Source organism: Oncorhynchus mykiss, chromosome 22 (assembly GCF_013265735.2).
Source record: "Oncorhynchus mykiss isolate Arlee chromosome 22, USDA_OmykA_1.1, whole genome shotgun sequence".
Taxonomy (NCBI): Eukaryota; Metazoa; Chordata; class Actinopteri; order Salmoniformes; family Salmonidae; genus Oncorhynchus; species Oncorhynchus mykiss.
This window is the reverse complement of record NC_048586.1, coordinates 12,426,448-12,446,507: the sequence shown is the minus strand read 5'-3', so window position 1 is coordinate 12,446,507 and position 20,060 is coordinate 12,426,448. Positions and strand designations below refer to the sequence as shown.

General features: G+C 39.9%; 1 protein-coding gene across 1 annotated transcript; it reads left to right on the top strand.

Annotated features, from left to right (window-relative positions):
- The first annotated feature begins 13,546 nt into the window (after positions 1-13,546).
- LOC110501405 (protocadherin-8) lies at positions 13,547-18,938 on the top strand. The gene is made up of 3 exons (XM_021578953.2): positions 13,547-16,813; positions 16,921-17,119; positions 17,361-18,938. Exons 1-3 carry the CDS (start codon positions 14,405-14,407, stop codon positions 17,678-17,680), a joined length of 2,928 nt encoding a protein of 975 aa, XP_021434628.1. The 5' UTR covers positions 13,547-14,404; the 3' UTR covers positions 17,681-18,938.
- The last annotated feature ends 1,122 nt before the right edge of the window (positions 18,939-20,060 follow it).

The window sequence follows — 20,060 nt, the reverse complement described above, 5'->3', positions numbered from 1 at the left end:
CTAAAGGATCTTCATACCATAAAGATAATGTTTACATTGCTCTAGATATTACTGTTTACAGAAGCAGAATGTGTGATCTTGATGCCTGTTTTAATTAATAGTTCATTTAATAGTCAAAATAGCCTGGTACATTGTTTGTTGCCTCCTCTCATTCGCCATGTACTGTTTCAGTTTAAATGACTCAATATTTTGAACAAAAACGGACGACTGTAACTAAGGCTGGGAATGTCAATGCAATACATCTAGCAAGGGCAATGATCACAAGTCAGTCATAACGTGGCTAATAGGCTAGCGCACGTGTCAAACACAATGCCCGCGGCTGAATAGGACACACAAGTGTATAAATGAGTAAACAGTTGAAGCATCTACTTTATAAAATTACAGCCTGATGCACTCGGTGAATTCTTCCTGGGGGTGTCTATGAACAGATATTAATAAGATTTCATGTTGTTAAAACACTGTCAGTTCCACTTTAAAGGCTTGAATAAACTGATTTTCCTAGAGAGCATAGCATACTGTAGATAAGATGAATTCAATATACTAGACAACAAAAATTGCCTTTTTTTCCAGTGTATCTCACACTGCTAAAATTGCAGAAGTGGTCTGTATCCAGTTATAGAAAAGAGATTGTCTCTTAGACATGGTGCACATACTTATCGCCATGGAGAACGAGGCCGAGGAGAGTCGTCGCCAGTAGTTGTCAATTGTAGTCAGGGCATGTGAGAGAGGCTGAATGCTGAGACAATTAATAGGCGCGAGACAAAGTGCTTAGAGAGCTTGTGAGAGACACTTGAGCTCTGGCAAAAGAGAGGGAAAGACTATACGTTTTTTTCTCTTCTTGCGTTTTCCCAAGATGAATGGGCTTTTCAGATTTAAGAAAGCGCATGGTTGAAATACAAAGAGAGGCTCATCTATCAATGCTGAATAGTGGGAGAAAATCATATTGCTGTGTCTAAGTGGGGTGGGGGGGGGATGGGGGTGTTGGTCTCTGATTAGACCCAGGGCCAGTTACGCTCAGGGTTTGAAGCGCTAACATCAATCCTCTCTTCTCCCCCTCCAAAGCCCTTGAACCACAGGAGATAATGTCTTCACTGTAAGCTCTGTTTTAAAGATTCTCTCAGAAACCAGCAAACGCATGTGTTATTGAACATGCAATTACGACACTTTCCTGCAGTCAAATGACCAATTCACCCTCTAGTGTCCTCATGGGTGGAATGTTCATATGTTTTCATAATTTCATAATTAATAAGCAAAAAATAATAATACTCCGGAAATCCGGTGTTTCTATGTCAAAAGGTTTTGATATATTTCAGTCTTCTGGGATGTATATACAGTGTAATATTGGGATGTATATAATGTGTAATATTGGGATGTATATAAAGTGTAATATTGGGATGCAAACTAAAAATGGAATACATTTCATCTGACATGGTACAGGTGTCTTCTTTTTTTGAAACCATAACTATGTGTGTGAGGTGTATACGTTTGTTTGAGGTAGATAGATGTGTTTAAGACTACCAAGAAACACTGTGTGACCCTGATTTAGCCCACTGCAGTAAAAGGTTAACCATCAATTGGGTTTTCAATCACCTTCATGCTGGCTTGACCAAGCAGCTGGGTATTTAAAAAAATAACTATTCATAGGTTATTTTCAGAAGGGGTGGTTTATTAGGGACGTGGGTATTACAATAGTTATTTCTGGCCAACCATGAGAGTAAATGTGACTTACCACCATTTCGCTCTTGGGGCACACACTTGACGCTCTGGCCGATGACTTGTTTACCTATGGATAACATGAAAACACAGTGTTCAACACCCGTGGAATATGGCCGGCGTCAGTAAATGTCTGCAAAAAAGTGTAAAGAAATTGTGTGCTGGCAACAATTTCATTACGTTTTTTTGCAGACATTTACTGACACTGGCCATATTCAACAGGTGTTGAACACACAAATATTAATGTCAGTTAGGGAGCCAGCCAGTACACTTTAGCTTAAGACATGTAGCTATCTAGCTAGGTAAACAATGAACCTAGCTAGGTAAACAAAGTGTAAGATCACATATGTCATGTAATGTTAGCTTACAAGCCAGCCAGCTAACGTTAGCTAGCTAGCTAACAGTACACTTTAGCTTGAAATGGAACCACTTTCTGTCAAAATTAGAAACGTGTAATATCTGAAAAAGTAGCTGGCTAATGTTAGACTATCTTATACATAATCATGCATGATGGACGCGTCTTCCTGTCAGGAATGCCATACCATCGTTGCCCTTAGTTTGAAGGTGTAATCCAGAGACAGTTGTCTCCGTCTCTTTAGCTATCATACTCTAATTCAACTGATTTCAGAAGGTAGAGAGCAACACTTATGCAGCTCCACAATACATTTTTAAAAAGCCGCGTTTTACAGGATTACCAACACAGACTGACGAGCTCAATAGACAAAATCCTTATATATGGCAGACCAATCTGAACTCATTGCTCGGCTTGGCAAGCACACTCATTATCTCAGCCAATCATGGCTAGTGGTAAGGTTGCTCACTTATTCTGTTGCTTAACCAACAAGGCTTGTAATTTAACAATTGTATTCATTTTACAGATGGCATACACATTTGTTATTAAGGAAGATGAAAGTTCACATGTTCGAGAAGGCATTTCTGCCAAAAAACACATTTTGATAAAACATTTATTTTACGTTCAAATGGCTCTCCTGTGAAGTCATGACTTGCGACACACACCTATGTTCCTGAATCAGGTCACAAATGTAATTCCTGTTGGTCATGTTAAGTTTGTACACCTCAATGCAACATTTGACTTGAATATTGTTACACATTATATATTCTAATACAAACACATTGTTAGGTGCCTCCTAAGAAGAGGTTGTTGCAGGAGTCAGGAGCAGGAGAGCAAGAAATTCCAGTTTGCACAGTCGTTTATTATAAGTCTCAACCCACCAACAACAGGCGGGGAAAATCACGAAACACACGGAGGAGAAACCTCTACTCCTAACACAGTACCAACGGTACAACGACTGTGAGGGGAAAAAAAACCTGTGGCGCAAACACGCACCCCTAACAGAGCTAACACAGCAAAATAATTCCGCACGAAGACTAGCAGGCAGCGGAGGTTAATAAACCCACCGAAATGAACTAATCAGACACAGTTGATAACAAAAACAGACAGACACAAACGAAAAGGAAAAAGGGATTGGTGGCAGCTAGTAGGCCGGCAACGACGACCGCCGAGCACCGCCCGAACAGGGAGAGGAGCCACCTTCGGTGGAAGTTGTGACACATATTCAAGTTGCTATTTACATATTGCAACAAAGTGGTTATTAACCCATTGGGGATATCACATTGGGATTTGCATAGGCTTTTAAGGAACTCCTACAATTCTGTAAGCTTCATTAAAGCAACAAAATGGTTGGTGTTCAACTGTTAGGAGATAACAATTCAACAGGACAGATTAATCTGAATGACATTTACTCTCACTGGTGGGCAAAAATAACTTCCTGAAAGCCACACCCCTACTATGCTAAACCTCCAGTCTTCTGATCTGACCGGCTGGTTAATATCTCAATAACCCAGAATCAAAAAAACGACTTTGCGGTTCAAAAAAACAAAACAACAACTAAGTGACCAAATACCTGCAACCCAGCAGTTGGGTCATCCAAACAACCCATTTTGTTTTTATAGAAAAACACTTCAAAATAAGGCCTTGTGAAATACATTGTAATGTGTTCAATAATAACATTTGAATTATGACATATTCACTTAGGATCTCACTCGGTGAAGTCCATAGGACTGAAAATGGATGAATGCAACAAGCATCTATCTGTCACTAACAAATGCATTCATGGATAGTAACTTGACAATTCACTCGAAAGGCAAGGCACTGCAAAACATCCAAATAAAGCTTTATTTAATTCCACACTGTTCAGTGTCTATACGGTCCACACTTCCAGTGTTATTTTAACACTGGGGAATTTGCTGTGTGTTGCTTTTCAGTAAGGGAACTGAAGACCAGTTTCTCTTCCTTAAAGGGATAGTTCACCCAAATTACAAAATGACACATTGGTTTACTTACCCTGTAAGACGTCTATGGACAAGGTATGACAGAAATCCATGCTTTAGATTTTATTTCCCTGGCACTGTTTCCAAATGCTAACATTTGTGGCCCAAATCCCAGGTCACTGGACCGATTTTATTTGGTTTTGTGCATCATGTCCATATCGTCCAAAATAATCTAAAATAGATTCTGAAGCGCATCAAAGTCACATATGGATTATTTGAACATGACGCACAGAAAATGCTAATATTGGTCCCATGACTTGAATGTGATTTGTGCCACAAATGCATTTGGAAACAGTGCCTTGAGAAACTATACCAAAGCATGAATTGCTGTCATACCTTGTCCATAGACTGCTTACAGGGTAAGGAAACCAATATGTAATTTTGTAATTTGGGTAAACTATCCCTTTACTACAGTAACTGAAATACAGTAGCACAATCAAAGCCTATTTTTTCAGAGCAGATTATCTTCCAGTTCTGGAGTCTGGCAATACAATGTCCTCTTCAGTAGTTTTATCCCAGAGTGTGAGACTGTATACTGCCCAGCAGTTGGGCACTTCCCATTTGCTAGGGAAGAAATGGTGTCATGTGTAATTAACTGAATCTGCCAGTGATTGTGAACACCTTGTTGACACATTCATTCCACATGAGCTATTACAGATTCTTTTGACTCCAATTTGCATAATTGTACCTCTTCCTGCCTTCTGATGCGCATGCCTCTAATCCTGCATTGTTTTTAGCAAAGAAAAAGGGAGAAATCCAAACATTTATCTGTACTGACTACTGACTATATATATTGAACCTTTTTGCACTAACTATTTTGACTCATTATATACTCTGCTGCTACTCTTTATTATCTCTCTATCATGTTGCCTAGTCACCTCATACCCCTGCACATTAACTCGATACCCTGTGTATTTAGCCAAGTTATTGTTACTCATTGTGTATTTATTCCTTGTGTTATTATTTTTCTCTCTGCATTGTTGGGAACATTTCACTGTTAGTCTACTACACCTGTTTGTTTATTTTGTATTACTTTTGACCGCTTTTTCTCCCCAGTTGGGAGAAATGTCCCATCGCTGCAACTCCCGCACGGACTTGGGAGAGTCCAAAACAAAACCCTGACAAGCCGCACTGCTTCTTGACACATCGCTCGCTAAACCCGGAAGCCAGCTGCACCAATGTGTCAGAGGAAACAACGTCTGGTCCCCGTGTCAGCACCTTACCCGCCAGAGGGCAATTGGACAAGGACATGCCGGCCAACCAAATCCTCCCCTAACCTGGATGGCACTGGACCAATTGTGTGTTACCTCATGGGTCTCCCGGTCACGGCCTGGCCTGGGATCGAACCCGGATCTGTAATGACACCGCAAGCACTGAGATGCAGTGCCGCTGCACCATTCGGGAGGTCCCTTACACCTGTTATTTACAAAGCATGTTACAAATAAACCCCTGTGGCAGAAAAAAACTTGATGAGAACACTTCTCCCATCGGTACCATATTTATGGCAAGATGGTTTACTAAGATGGAAGTATTAAGATGGTTTACTAAGATGGAAGTATTAAGATGGTTTACTAAGATGGAAGTATTAAGATGGTTTACTTAGATGGAAGTACGCCTACAAGATAAATGTGGATCAAATATTATTCAAATCATGGGTGTGTTGCTTTATCTCTTATTCATATTTCAGCTAATTTGGTTACCAGTATGTAAATATGTTATCAGAAAGCTGTATGGCTTGGAACATGACCCAGATGTACAGTATATTCTTCGTGTTTATGCTGTAAATACAGACCGTAGTGTCAGAGTTCCTTCGCATCTGTAACACTATGGTTTTCCCTCTGAATCGTCATCTCACTCATATATAATAATCACTTTGTTTAAAGCTGCCGAGGGACACCTCTAACAGACACCTTGAACATTGGGAGATAGCTCTCAGTGCAAACATAAAGAGAGAGAGAGAAATGAAATATTCAAGCACTTTATTGTCTCCTGGGTCTTGGAGAAGAATCAATAAAACATCATACTGGCTCCTTTCTGAATTTGTGGTTTTCAGTGGGGTTTGAACCCCTCGTGATGGCACAACCTTCTATTCTCGCACCAAACACAAAAACACCACCAGAGTTTCATTTTGATGTTTGAATTAATCAGTTGAGAGTTATTTCTGAACAAAAAATACTGATGTTGCCTATGGGATCTGTAGCCATTCGGGAATTGATGGCAAGTGTTTAAAAGTTTTTGGTTAATGCATTTCAACACTTATAATAAGCACGTAGAGAGTCACACAATCTAGGGACCCTCTTATATATGTGGAGTACAAAACCCAGCTAATCGCATTGTATTGCTCTACTACATATTCTCATTAGTTAAATCTCACCCTGTAGAGAATAGCCTAACACTCTCTTCAAAAAGTAACACAGAGAAAAATGAAAACACTAAACCTATCATCTGTTCAAGTACATACATTTAAAACCATAACATGACCTAATTGTTGTAACCCTCTTAGAAATGTGTCTAAATGCTGCCAGAATGATGACAATAGGCAATTATGCAGACGGATCAAGAGATGTTGATGTTTACTTGGGGAAAAATAAGGACACAGCTGAGAGGAAGGGTAGCATGATCCCATTATTATGATCTTTCAATAAGACCATAAAGATCCCTGTTGGGCCCTATACTTCATCTGAGATGAAATGGCTTAATGTTATTATGTTGAATCTTAATTTGAGCCAGTTTGCTACAACAGGAAAATAATCCCACAGCAACAGGAAATGTGAATTATTATGTGATGTAATAATTCACATTTGATGTACAGTTCCAGTCAAAAGTTTGGACACACCTACTCATTCAAGGGTTTTTCTTTATTCTTACTATATTCTACATTGTAGAATAATAGTGAAGACATTAAAAATATGAAATAACACATATGGAATTATGTAGTGTCCAAAAAGTATTAAACAAATCAACATTTATTTGAGATTCTTCAAAGTAGCCACCCTTTGCCTTGATGACAGCTTTTTCTCCTAACAGGAAATCCTTATGGCGGCCATTTTATTACAATGGTTGACTGACAGGCTTCCCAGACCGTCTCTAATCTTTCAAATGTTTATGGTATCTAGTAATAGTTTACTACATTTGTATCATAAAATGGAACAGTTATTTCACTTATCCACTGGACTGTTGGAGCTTTAATCAGTCCAGTTGAGCTCCAACGCCATGTGATTTGCCTTTGATTTCTAATCTTTGTAAAAGATTGAGAAGCTAAGTTCCTTCCACAAATGCAGACAATCATGGTATTTCTTCAAGTATGTTATGGACCAAAGTGATTAGTGAACTTAAAATGCAAAGGCATCCGCTGAAACTGAATGACTGACCCATGGTTGACTGACATGCTTCCCTGTCTGTCTCCAATGTTTAAAAATGTTCCTCAATGTATCTAGTATTAGTGTACCACGTTTTATACTTTTATACGATCTTGGGCATATTTGGTTCTTATCTGCTGTTCTACAATGGGAGATCTTTTCTTGCGTTAAAGAATTCAGAAGTCAATTATTTACACTTTTTAAAGCAAGAATGTCAATATCCGAATTGTCTTTTCTTCACTGGCACTGCCCCCACCATGTCAGAGCCTCATCCCATAACATTTTACCAGATGTTATGTATTTGCAGTAATGTAAATATATGTAAAATATGTCCCAAGTAGTCACACATGTTCTTCAGAATAATGCAGCAATTACTCTTTTGTTGCTCTTTAAGTTTATTTATGGCAACGCACCTTACTATTATTAGCACTGCACTTTATGGTAACAAGGTAATCGGTTTACAGATTTGATCCCCTGTTGCAGTATAACTTTCCTGCAATGCAGGACATTTGAAACTTCTAGTGTATTTGAGGGATAAAAAGGCTTCTGAAGTTTGTAATTTCCACTTAGAAATTTCAGACTTTTTTCCCTTAAGAAAAATATATACAGTACCAGTCAAAAGTTTGGGCACACCTACTCATTCAATGTTTTTTCTTTATTTTCACTATTTTCAAAATGACTTTGTAATGTCACCGGCCCACTAAATAAATCCCATTGACAATATAGACAACAATTACAATCATAAAATACTCTTAAAAGACCTCCATGAGGTTTTTATTGAGGTCCTTCTGAACATAGTCCAGTGGCCACGGGAAATGAAGGGTGGACTGCGATAGAGCCACCACATTTCACACACAGCTGGGGCATCTCTAAATAAGTATTTTTGGCTATAGTGCCGTTGCAGATTTTGTATCCCCCTGGCTGCCATTTCCAATATGGCTGCCAACCAGCTGCATGGGGGCCATATTGGACTAGATTCACTTGGCCTTATCTCCATAAATAATTGGTACGTACAGCCCAATGACGGCTTAAAATGATTGAGGGTGTCTAGAAAACACAATAAAATGGCAAAAAAAAATTATACATATCCTTTATCATAATAATAATCCCAGGAAACCTGCCCTGTACAAAGGAATGTATTATGTCCAACAGGGAGACATGCAACTCATTTTAACAAAATACTTTCATGATGAGACCTTTCAGCCTCTAAACAAAGTATGCGAAAGTCTAAACTATGATGTCTAGCTATAGTGCCATTGCAGATTTAACCTATTATACTCAGTCATGTAGTGCTACTTTTTTTAGATGCCGGATATCAAAAGTAAATAAATGACAATTTCTCAATCAACGTTTGCACTGTAGCCTGTTGAATAATATCACATGCATAAAACACATCAACCAAATGCAATGTCTGCCAATGCCCACACACATTGACTTGAATGAATGTATTTTTGTAATACCCACAAACACCAAATTAGGCCTACCTAATTTCAAAATAGGCCATCATCAATGTCAATTGTGAATGATAATTATTTTCGTTTTTTTTACGGGTGAAACGTCCAAGGAGCATCTGAATGCCGACCATAACCATTCTCACTCATTTTCATGAGATTATGCATTTATATCTTCTGGAGTGTCTTCATAAGAAATGACATGGTGTTTTTGCTATTGTATGCAAGCTGAATGCAGAATAGTAATTAATAATTAATTAAGTAATCTTACGAGACATTGATTGGTCACTCTTGTGCGCTCCGGCAGCACTACATCCGTGATTATACTCCGTTTTTCAAAATTACCATCAAAACAGCTCCACAGGGCCATGTTGGACAGGCTTGACATGGTCATATCTCCATAAATAATTGGTACATACAGCCCAATGATGGCTTAAAATGTTTGGCCCAAGTATGCCATATGAATCCTTTAAATATTTTGTCGAAAAGTGGTGAAAAAGTGCAAAAGAAATTCCCAAAATGACTGATTCTTGAACATACTTTCATCCTCATTTTCCATATTTTCCATTTAACACTTAAAAGTGTCAAATAGATGTTCCTTAATGTTAAATACTGCCAATCTAAGTAACCCCATCCCCATCGCAATATGTTAGTTTAAACTAGAGATATAAATGGGTTGTGCCTCAATCGGCCTTCTGCATCTGCGGTGGAAGGTGGCCGAGCTACAGCGGTGTTTGTCAGACTAAGAGACGTCCCAAAAATCGTTCTCCTCATGAAAACGTCTGTAGCATCCAAAAAGTTTGGCCTACAAACTAATATGACCACTCTCGTTTTTCTCTATGACCCCCACAAGCCCCACGTGACTCGTCTGAAGTCTGTAACGCTGATGTGCCAATTTCTGTCAGTAGCGTCCAAACCATTTGGACTACAAACTAATATGACCCCACTATGACCCCACAGTGTTATTCTATGATGGCCTTGCTCTATGACCTCCACAAGTGTCACTGGACTCGTCTGAAGGTAAAGGTTCAAAAGGTTACATTTTTTAAAATAAAATATCTAAAATGATCCATGGTATGACCATCTTAAAACAATTCCATATGCTAGCTTAGTACTCCCCCACCCCCCTGCCCATGCCTTAGACTTTTAAAAGTTAAAGTCAGCTTAGTACCCCTAAAAAAGCAAAATCTTGTCTCATTGCTGAAACTCCCCAACGGGCTCAGGAGAGGCTAAGGTCGAGTCATGCATCCTCAAAAACATGACCAGACAAACCCCGCTTCTTAACACATGCCCACTTAATCCGGAAGCCAGCTGCACCAATGTGTCGGAGGAAACACCATTCAACTGATGACCGAAGTCAGCCTGCAGTTGCTAGAGCGCAATGACCCAAGTAAAGCCCCCTCCAGCCAAGTTCTCCCCTAACCCAGAATGACACTGGGCCAATTGTGCACTGACCTATGGGACTCCCGGTCACGGCCGGTAATGACACAGCCTGGGATTGATCCCCAGGCTGAAGTGATGCCGTAACACTGTGATGCAGTGCCTTAGGCAGCTGAGACACTCAAGAGCCCCTCCACAAACATTTTAAGCCATCATTGGGCTGCATGTACCAATATGATTCCTGTCCAATTAGACCCAATGTAGCTTGTTGGCGTTCATTTTGGAAAACTGGTCTTTCAGAGTATAATATCTTATTAATTCTGCAATGACACTATAGCCCTACATCTTTATGTAGTAGTTTACTCAATGTGTATTTATTCAAAGGTCTCATCATCAAGGGTTACCTATCTATGTGCTGGACATAATATATTCCTATGGGATTTTACCTAAAGTGACGTGTACAGGGTAGGTTTGCTGTCACATTTCTTAAAATTGACACAAAACAGAATATCACATTATACAGTTGAAGTCGAAAGTTTGCATACACTTAGGTTGGAGTCATTAAAACTAGTTTTTCAACAACTCCACAAATTTCTTGTTAACAAACTGTTGTTTTGGCATGTCGGTTAGGACATCTACTTTGTGTATGACACAAGTAGTTATTTCTAAAATTGTTTACCAATGTATTATTTCACTTATAATTCACTGTATCACAATTCTAGTGAGTCAGAATTTTATATACACTAAGTTGCACCTTTAAACAGCTTGGAAAATTCCAGAAAATGATTTCATGGCTTTAGAAGCTTCTGATAGGCTTATTGACATAATTTGAGTCAATTGGAGGTGTACCTGTGGATGTATTTCAAGGCCTACCTTCAAACTCAGTGCCTCTTTGCTTGACATTATGGGCAAATCAAAAGAAATCAGCCAAGACCTCAGAAATCAAATTGTAGACCTCCACAAGTCTGGCTCATCCTTGGGAGCAATTTCCAAACGCATGAACGCATGAAATAATACGCAAGTATAAACACCATGGGACCACGCAGCCATAATACCACTCAGGAAGGAGACACGTTCTGTCTCCTAGAGATGAACATACTTTGGTGCGAAAAGTGCAAAACAATCCCAGAACAATAGCAAAGGACCTTGTGAAGATGCTGGAGGAAACAGGTACAAAAGTATCTATATCCACAGTAAGACGAGTCCTATATCAACATGACCTGAAAGGCCGCTCAGCAAGGAAGAAGCCACTGCTCCAAAACCACCATAAAAAAGCCAGACTACGGTTTGCAACTGCACATGGGGACAAATATCATACTTTTTGGAGAAATGTCCTCTGGTCTGATGAAACAAAAATAGAACTGTTTGGCCATAATGACCCTCGTTATGTTTCGAGGAAAAGGGGGAGGCTTGCAAGCCGAAGAACACCATCCCAACCGTGAAGCACGGGGGTGGCAGCATCATGTTGTGGGGTGCTTTGCTGCAGGAGGGACTGGTGCACTTCACAAAATAGATGGCATCATGAGGGAGGAAAATGAGGTGAATATATTGAAGCAACATCTCAAGACATCAATCAGGAAGTTAAAGCTTGGTCGCAAATGGTCTTCCAAATGAACAATGGCAAAATGGCTTAAGGACAACAAAGTCAAGGTATTGGATTGGCCATCACAAAGCCCTGACCTCAATCCTATAGAAATTTGTGGGCAGAACTGAAAACGCTTGGGTGAGGAAAGAGGCCTACAAACCTGATTCAGTTACACCAGCTCTGTTAGGAGGAATGGGCCAACATTCACCAAACCTATTGTGGGAAGCTTGTGGAAGGCTACCCGAAACGTTTGACCCAAGTTAAACAATTTAAAGGCAATGCTACCAAATACTAATTGAGTGTAAAGTATGTAAACTTCTGAGTCATTGAGAATGTGATGAAATAAATAAAATCTGAAATATATAATTATCTTTACTATTATTCTGACATTTCACATTCTTAAAATAAAGTGTTCATCCCAACTGACCTAATACAGGGAATTTTTACTATGATTAAATGTCAGGAAATGTGAAAAACTGAGTTTAAATGTATTTGGCTAAGGTGTATGTAAACTCCGACTTCAACTGTAGGTAACACTACAAAGTCATTTTGATATTGTTTGGAATGATTTTACTATTTTGTTTTCAAACAGGAAATCTGAATGGCAGACATTTTATTAAAAGAGAGAAAAAAAACGAAATCCGCACAAAATCTCTGACGTAGGCCTTGAGGCCGATACGTAATGCTTATTAAGGAGCAGTGATACTATCAAGAGCAGTGGGCGGGTTTCTTCTTTTATCTCGTCTTATTCAACTGTTACCATGCACCTGCAAAAAGGATCGCTCAGATGTTCATTTGGAATATTAAAACATGCTTCCCAGCCTGCCTCCAATTTGTTAAATGTTTCTTACGTTCTCTAGTATTAGTGTACCATGTTTAATACTTGTATCATAAAATGGAACAATCTTGGGTATATTTGGTTACTTTACACTGGACTAAAATGGGAGATCTCTACTTCTATAATAAAATGGAACAATTATTTCACCTATACGCTGGACTACTGGAGCATTAATCAGTCCAGTTGAGCTCCAACGCTGTGTAATTTGCCTCTGATTTCTAACCCTTGTAAAAGACTGAGAAGCTAAGTGCCTTCCACAAACGCAGACTATCATGGTATGTCTTCAGGCATGTTATGGACCAAAGTAATTAGCAAACTTAAAGCAAAGGCATCCCCTGAAACTGAATGAGTTTACAATCCCATTAAAAATGGAATTGTGTCTGTGGGCCAACTGTAAATGTTAAATCCATATCTTCCCGGAAACAGTCCTCCACTGCTTTACCTCTTTTCTCTGTCTTGTGGAATCCATTCAAGGCCATGAAAGATTTGCCCCCAAACTTTCACAGAAATAACACTTTCATACATATAAATCACAGCATTAAGCATAAAATGTTATCATGGGCCAATGGAGCCCATGCCATGCCGTTATCTCACAACTCAGAAAGTATTCTCTGTAGTTTTATGGAAAAATGTCATGCAGTGGATGGCAGACAGCATAGAATTCAAACGTTGGAACTAACTGAGAACTGAAGTTGAATAACTTGCTGCTACTTAAAGGTTTCAAGATGGTGTTTTGTTTTAATGAGGACCCCCCCCCCCCCCCCCCCCCCCCCCAAAAAAAAGAATGTTTGAGTGAACTGATCAATTAGGACAAAAGTTTAACTTCTCTGTTGAATAAGTGCATTGTAAACATATGAGAATGGGTGTTCTTTGTTTTCACCCTTTGTTCTCGCTGTGTATCATTTGCTATCTACAAGAGATACAAGTTGCAAGTCAGCAGTACAGTCCGGGTGCCATAAGACGGATGTAATTCACCAGGTTACCATACAGCAGAAAAACAAGCATGTATGTTACTTTATTGCTTTGTGTTGCTTAGATAGTCACACACACACTCATAACCTGGCCTATGGAAACTGATCCATCCTGACCTATATCTTCCTTCTCACACACCCATAGTGACCCGCAGTCTAGCTGAATACCCCAAAGCCAGTCTTCATCTCTCGTCTACTTTTATTTAACCTTTTGTTTTTACCTACAAAACCTATTAGAGGAACGTGTACAATAGATGACAACAACAACATAAATCATTAGCAATGCAATTTTATCGTAATAAACATATAACAAACAAACACAATATCAACCAAAGACAGTTGCAATCAGATGATACAAACCCATGCATGAGGCTTGACTCCAAGCAGAGCATATCCTTTTTATTTTGCTGCTTTAGCGCTATGTACATTGAAAACAGGCTTAGAGGTCTTTCATGAGGGCTATTTTTAATTCTAAAGCGGAGGATTGGTCACACTTCGTCTCATTAGCATGCGTAGCTGTATAAACCTCCTCGCCACTGCAGGATTTGGAGCTGTGTGGAAGGCGGCAGGCAACAAGCGCGCCTGCTTGACTGGCTGCAGCGCGCAATGAACAACGGACTTTCAGCACAGTTCAGAGAAGGTGCTGTTGTTGCTGTAGACGGCAGGCATTTTCACCAGGTGAAGTGGTCAAATCGGTTGAGTGAAAGTGAAACGGCTTGGCTCTGTTAACTAACAAACCCACCGCGGCCTTGAACATGATGTGTGGCATTTTAACAGGTTGGCATGGGTGGATTTTTGGATTACAAATGTTATTTTTTTCACTAGCCGAGTCTGAGGGAAATACTCTGAAATACCAGACCAATGAAGAGGGAAGTCCAGGAACAGTGATCGGTAACCTGGCCAAGGACATGTCCTTGAGTCCCTCTTTCGGCTCCAATACTAATTTCAGGATGATGAAACAATTCAACGATTCTTTTATCCGGGTGAGAGAAAGCGACGGGGAGCTTTCTGTCGGGGAGAGGATTGACAGAGAGAGAATATGTAGGCACACTTTACAGTGTCTCATCACTTTTGATGTTGTCAGTTTTTCAAAAGAGAGGTACAAATTGATCCATGTCGAGGTGGAGGTAAAAGACATCAATGATAACTCTCCGGAGTTTCCAAACAAGGAATCTACAGTTGAGATCTCTGAAAATGCCGACGTGGGGTTCCGTATTCATTTGGACCCAGCCGAGGACGCAGATGTCGGTTCAAACTACATCCAAAGCTATCAGATTTCTGTCAACAGTCATTTTTCAATTGATGTGCTTTTGAGAGCAGATGGGGTTAAATATGCGGAGTTGGTGCTAATGAAAGAGCTAGACAGGGAGACTCAGTCATCTTATGCGGTGGAGCTTATTGCCACAGACGGAGGAAACCCTTATAGGTCGGGTTCAACGAAAATAACAATAAAAGTGACAGACTTTAATGACAACCGTCCTGTTTTTGACCAGAATAATTTCTCGGTAACTTTGCCCGAGAACGCACAGGTTGGATTCGTTTTATTGAACTTAAATGCAGTTGATCCAGATGAGGGTTTAAATGGAGAGGTGGGCTATGGGTTCGGAAAACAGGTTTCTGCAGAAATCAGAGAACTTTTCGAAGTGGACAGTAAATCCGGGCGCGTGAGACTTAAGAACCCAGTGGATTTTGAGACCAAGAAAACATATGAATTAGACGTTCAGGCGACTGATCTAGGATCCAACCCGACCCCCGCCGTCTGTAAAATAATAATTCATATCAAAGACGTTAATGACAATGCCCCAGAAATCAGTATTACGCCAATGACCTCCATCTCAACAGGCATCGCATATATCAGCGAGACAGCAGACAAGGACAGCCTAGTGGCGCTGATCAGCACCTCGGACAGGGACTCGGGCGTCAATAGCCAGGTCCACTGTACTTTATATGGGCACGATCATTTCAAACTTCAACAGGCTTATGAGGACAGCTACATGATTGTCACCGCCGCATTCCTAGACAGGGAGAAGATTAGTGAGTACAATTTAACAGTGATGGCTGAAGATTTTGGGTCACCTCCATTGAGAAAAATCACACAATACACCATCAGGCTAAGCGACGAGAATGACAACGCCCCGCACTTTACTAAGCCTATCTATGAAGTTTCTGTGGTGGAAAATAATGCACCTGGGGCATATATAACCACGGTTGAAGCCAGAGATGCAGACTTGGGGACTAATGGCAAAATTACATACAGACTTTTAGACAGTGTTATAATGGGATCACCTGTCAACACGTTTGTATCTCTGAATGCAATCTCTGGTTCAATATATGCACTGAGAAGCTTCAACTATGAAGTCATGAAACATCTGGAGGTACACATCCAGGCAAGCGATGAGGGGTCACCCCAGCTTCAGAGCAGTGCCATCATCAATCTAAAAATATTGGATCAGAATGACAACGCTCCGTCTATCATAGAGCCCATCCTTAATAAGGGATCAGCTGAGATTTTCCTGCCCAAAGACGCACCTGCAGGCTATGTTGTCACCCAGATAAAGGCCACAGATGCCGAAGAAGGCATTAACGCGCAGATGTCCTACAAAATCACGGAGGGGGGACACTTGGGTTTCTCTATCAATAAGGTTACTGGGAAGATACATGTGACTCATGAGCTGAACTATGATCCGTCTGAAACACTGAGAGTCCTAGTGGCTGTCAATGACAATGGGACACCTTCTCTGACCTCCACAGCCACTATACACCTCACTCTCATCGAAGGCACTCCTCCCAGTGTTCCTGGTAGGGTCCAAAACGGCAGTGTTGAGGTCTTTGAATGGGACATAGCCATTATCATAGTCCTATCAGGGAGCTGCTCCCTCCTCTTGCTAGCAATCATCTTAATCACTACCACCTGCAGTCGACGCAAACGGGTTAAGAGAGAGGCGGGATACAGTGAAAATGAAGACATGCCACATGTGGAGAAGGGGGAGAGCAGACAAATTGATTCATTGATCACCAACCACAAAAGCAATGTGTTTGATGTGCACCCTTTCCCTGAGAAAGCACCGTTGGCCTCAAGCAACACAATAAAAACAGCCCCTGATGATGGAAGACAAGTAAAAGAGTGTGTCTTTGACAACAGAATAATGGAGGGTCATTCGGAGGTAAGTCATTTTGGCTCGCTGTATGGAATGGCTGTCAATTGTTTTGCTGTTGGCTTTTCCATCACAACTAATATGTGTGTGTGTGTATTGTGTTTGCTTCTTCACAGGGTTATTCGACACTGCCTGGCTATAGGAAAGAAACCCTCAGACCCATAACCATATGGAAGGGTAATTCATTCACAACCATCTCCGCGCGAGATCCTCAGTTCAGTGGAAAGGACAGTGGGAAAGGAGACAGTGACTTTAACGACAGCGACTCTGACATCAGTGGAGATGGCCACAAAAAAGACTCCCCACCGATAAACAGTAAGGACTACTAATCAATCACAGGATGTTAATGTGATTTCAGACACAATGATATGTCACAATGATGACACATTATTAAAAATTCAATGAAAGGCATTATTCTCTGTGATGTTCTCAAGGTCTTTATGGCAAGATATTAAATGATAATGGTGTATCATAAAATGAAGGCTATAATACCCCCAACATTTGCAGCATGGTTCATCAAGGTCTAACTGTTTTGGCTGGTGTGTTGTTTCCACAGGTCTCTGGGCCTGCACCAGTGAGTGTAAAATCCTAGGCCACTCAGACCGATGCTGGAGCCCCTCTGCCACTAGAGCCAATACCAGCCTCTCCCATGGACCACACCTCTCAACCTTCTCCAAGACAGCCTCTCTGCCGCGAAACACTCTGCAAAGAGACTCCTACTACCAACAGGCTCACCTACCCAAAATCAATGGTCTGCAAAGTGTCTATGAAAAAGTCCAGCACCAAGAATTGGATTATATTCTGGTATGTCCACCAACACCAGCCAGGATACTAGAGACTGATGAGATATCCCTCCCAGAGTATGGACAGTCCTAAAAGATCTGGACAATGAACAATAATCAAAGCTCATCTGGGTCGTTCCACCATTTAGGTGCCTTTTGAGTTGTGGAAAACTTTTGATTTCACCTTATTCTTACATTCTGTCATAAAGAGCACATGTTTAACTTAATTTAAAAAAACACATTTACCCGTCTCAAGAGATTGAATTATAAAAAAAATACTACAGTAAGTGCCTATTAAGTGCCAAATAAATTAACAGGGTTGACTGTAAAATGGTTGACAATTTCATCTTAAATTAGCTATAAATCCCCTTGTGATGGGGAATGGATGCTTGTTGTGTGCAACAGAAGGGGCAATTGAATGCAAGCTTCACAAACAAAATGTAATTATAAAAAAATGGCTAGCCTATCTATCTATGGGTAACAGGGTTGACGTGTTATGCTCGACCCGCTCAGTTTTCCACCACAAAACACCAGAAAATTGCCAAAAAGAGTAAAACCAGCTCACCTGCCTTTACACTTTCATTTGACTATAAGATGTTCAATATACTTAAAACAAAATCACGTAACAGGGTTGACTTTTTTTTTTAAATCTTAAAATGAATCGCTATTCACATGAAATAAATAATAATCTTCAGAAATGACTTTGTATAAGCAACAAAATAACTAGGGCTTTACAATGATGGTGAAAACCTGGAGAAATGTTGGTGTTAAGTTGGTTAAAATTTCACTAGAAGTCACAGAGGATGCTTAGAGGGACATGTCAAAATGCAGATTTTTTTTCATATAAAAAAAAATCTGATTTATTTGATTTTCCATGTGGACTAAATTAAAGTGCACTTCATTTTAATATAACCAGGCTTTTAAAATTGACACAATTTCTACTTAAAATATCAGAGGGACACAAAAGACACACATTTCGTGGAACGACCCATCTAATGAGTATTATGCATCTTTATATACTGTATAGCCAAATGTTGCGATGTTAGAGTGTTAAAGTAAGTGTTTAGTGTCTTCAGTCTCCTTATATGCTGTATGACTGTTTATTGTATTATGTGTAATATGCAAGATTTTGTACATTAAGAATATATTTTTCATAATGATTCAATGTAAACTACAATTTTATTATGAACTTTGAAGAGCATGTTTGACATTTTAATATTTAAAGGGGCATGACCATTGGACCTTTTGGCTAAACAGGCCCTTGATCAAGTGGAAAACAATCCGTATCAAATATGACCATGTTTGTAGTAGATTTTGTCACTACGTTGCAGAAATAAATATTAAAAATCAAATGATGTGTTTTTTTTCCACATACAGAACAAACTTAAATACAGTGTGGTTCCATACATCCTTTTTTTTATTGAGCGAGAACTTTGCTCATATAGCCTAGCACAAAAGGCAACATCATGCCTGATAGCAACATTTTAGAAACATTTACTAATTTTTTATAACTATATTATGTTGCTTAACTTTATCCAAAATAGAAAAGGCAGGATTTCATCAGAGGTGGCTACATGAAAAGCTAAATTTCCAACATGACATGCCTGCTGCATGGTATTGCACCTTGCTTTATAAGTCTCAGAGGCATTGTGTAGCCTATCCTCGTCAGAAAATATTTATAAAGCACACAGAATAACCTCAATTAGCCAGCTCAGTGCTTCCCTAAAGTTACCCTTGAGGGCTAATGCATACGCTCAGCCCAGGATCATACTTGAAACAGTGACATAGGCCAAATAGTGTTTCAAGCAAGTAAATCATGTACAAGACTACATCATATTTGCATATCCATTATGCATTGCTAATGGGACAGTCAAAATCACTTCACCTCTCTGATTGGCTATTGGCTTACCAATCGTCCTATAAGAGATTGCGTGAGCCAGCCACTACCTGTTTCTAAGCAACTGTGGCCGTTCACATCCAAATCCCTCGAGGTCTCAGGTCCACTTTCTCACTTAGTCATGATTAGGAGCACACAGACAAGGAGATGATGGCTCTAGTTATCACCTCCGAGGGAGCAGAATGGCCATAGGGACTGGCCAGTCATCTAATCACATGAACTTCCAATCTACGATTTTGGAGACTGACACATTCTTCTGAATCACAATAAGCCATGTCTGATTAGAAGGCCAAATGAAGACCAATCTCTGACAGCATTTCGGTAACCCCAATCATTTAACTACAATGTAATGATGAGAGGCCAGCTAGGGCTGCTTGAACCAGCTATCTGGTTGTAACAAAGCAAAGTTATTACCTCCTGTGTTCAACCAATGAACCTGGACTTCTTGTGAATCTATTCCATGAACACCTGTAAAAGTAACAAAATCCAAATTTCTCACTGAGAAATTAGTTAGTGCAGAAAACCAATTAAAATGTACATTCCAACCTTAACAAACAAAATATGAAACTAGTTTAGT

What these genes read in the sequence shown, in the direction of transcription:
- LOC110501405 (XM_021578953.2), top strand. Translation starts at nt 14,405, where the DNA reads ATGATGTGTGGCATTTTAACAGGTTGGCATGGGTGGATTTTTGGATTA. An exon ending in TAATGGAGGGTCATTCGGAG is followed by an intron (nt 16,814 to 16,920) that starts GTAAGTCATTTT and finishes GCTTCTTCACAG; the next exon opens with GGTTATTCGACACTGCCTGG. An exon ending in AGACTCCCCACCGATAAACA is followed by an intron (nt 17,120 to 17,360) that starts GTAAGGACTACT and finishes TTGTTTCCACAG; the next exon opens with GTCTCTGGGCCTGCACCAGT.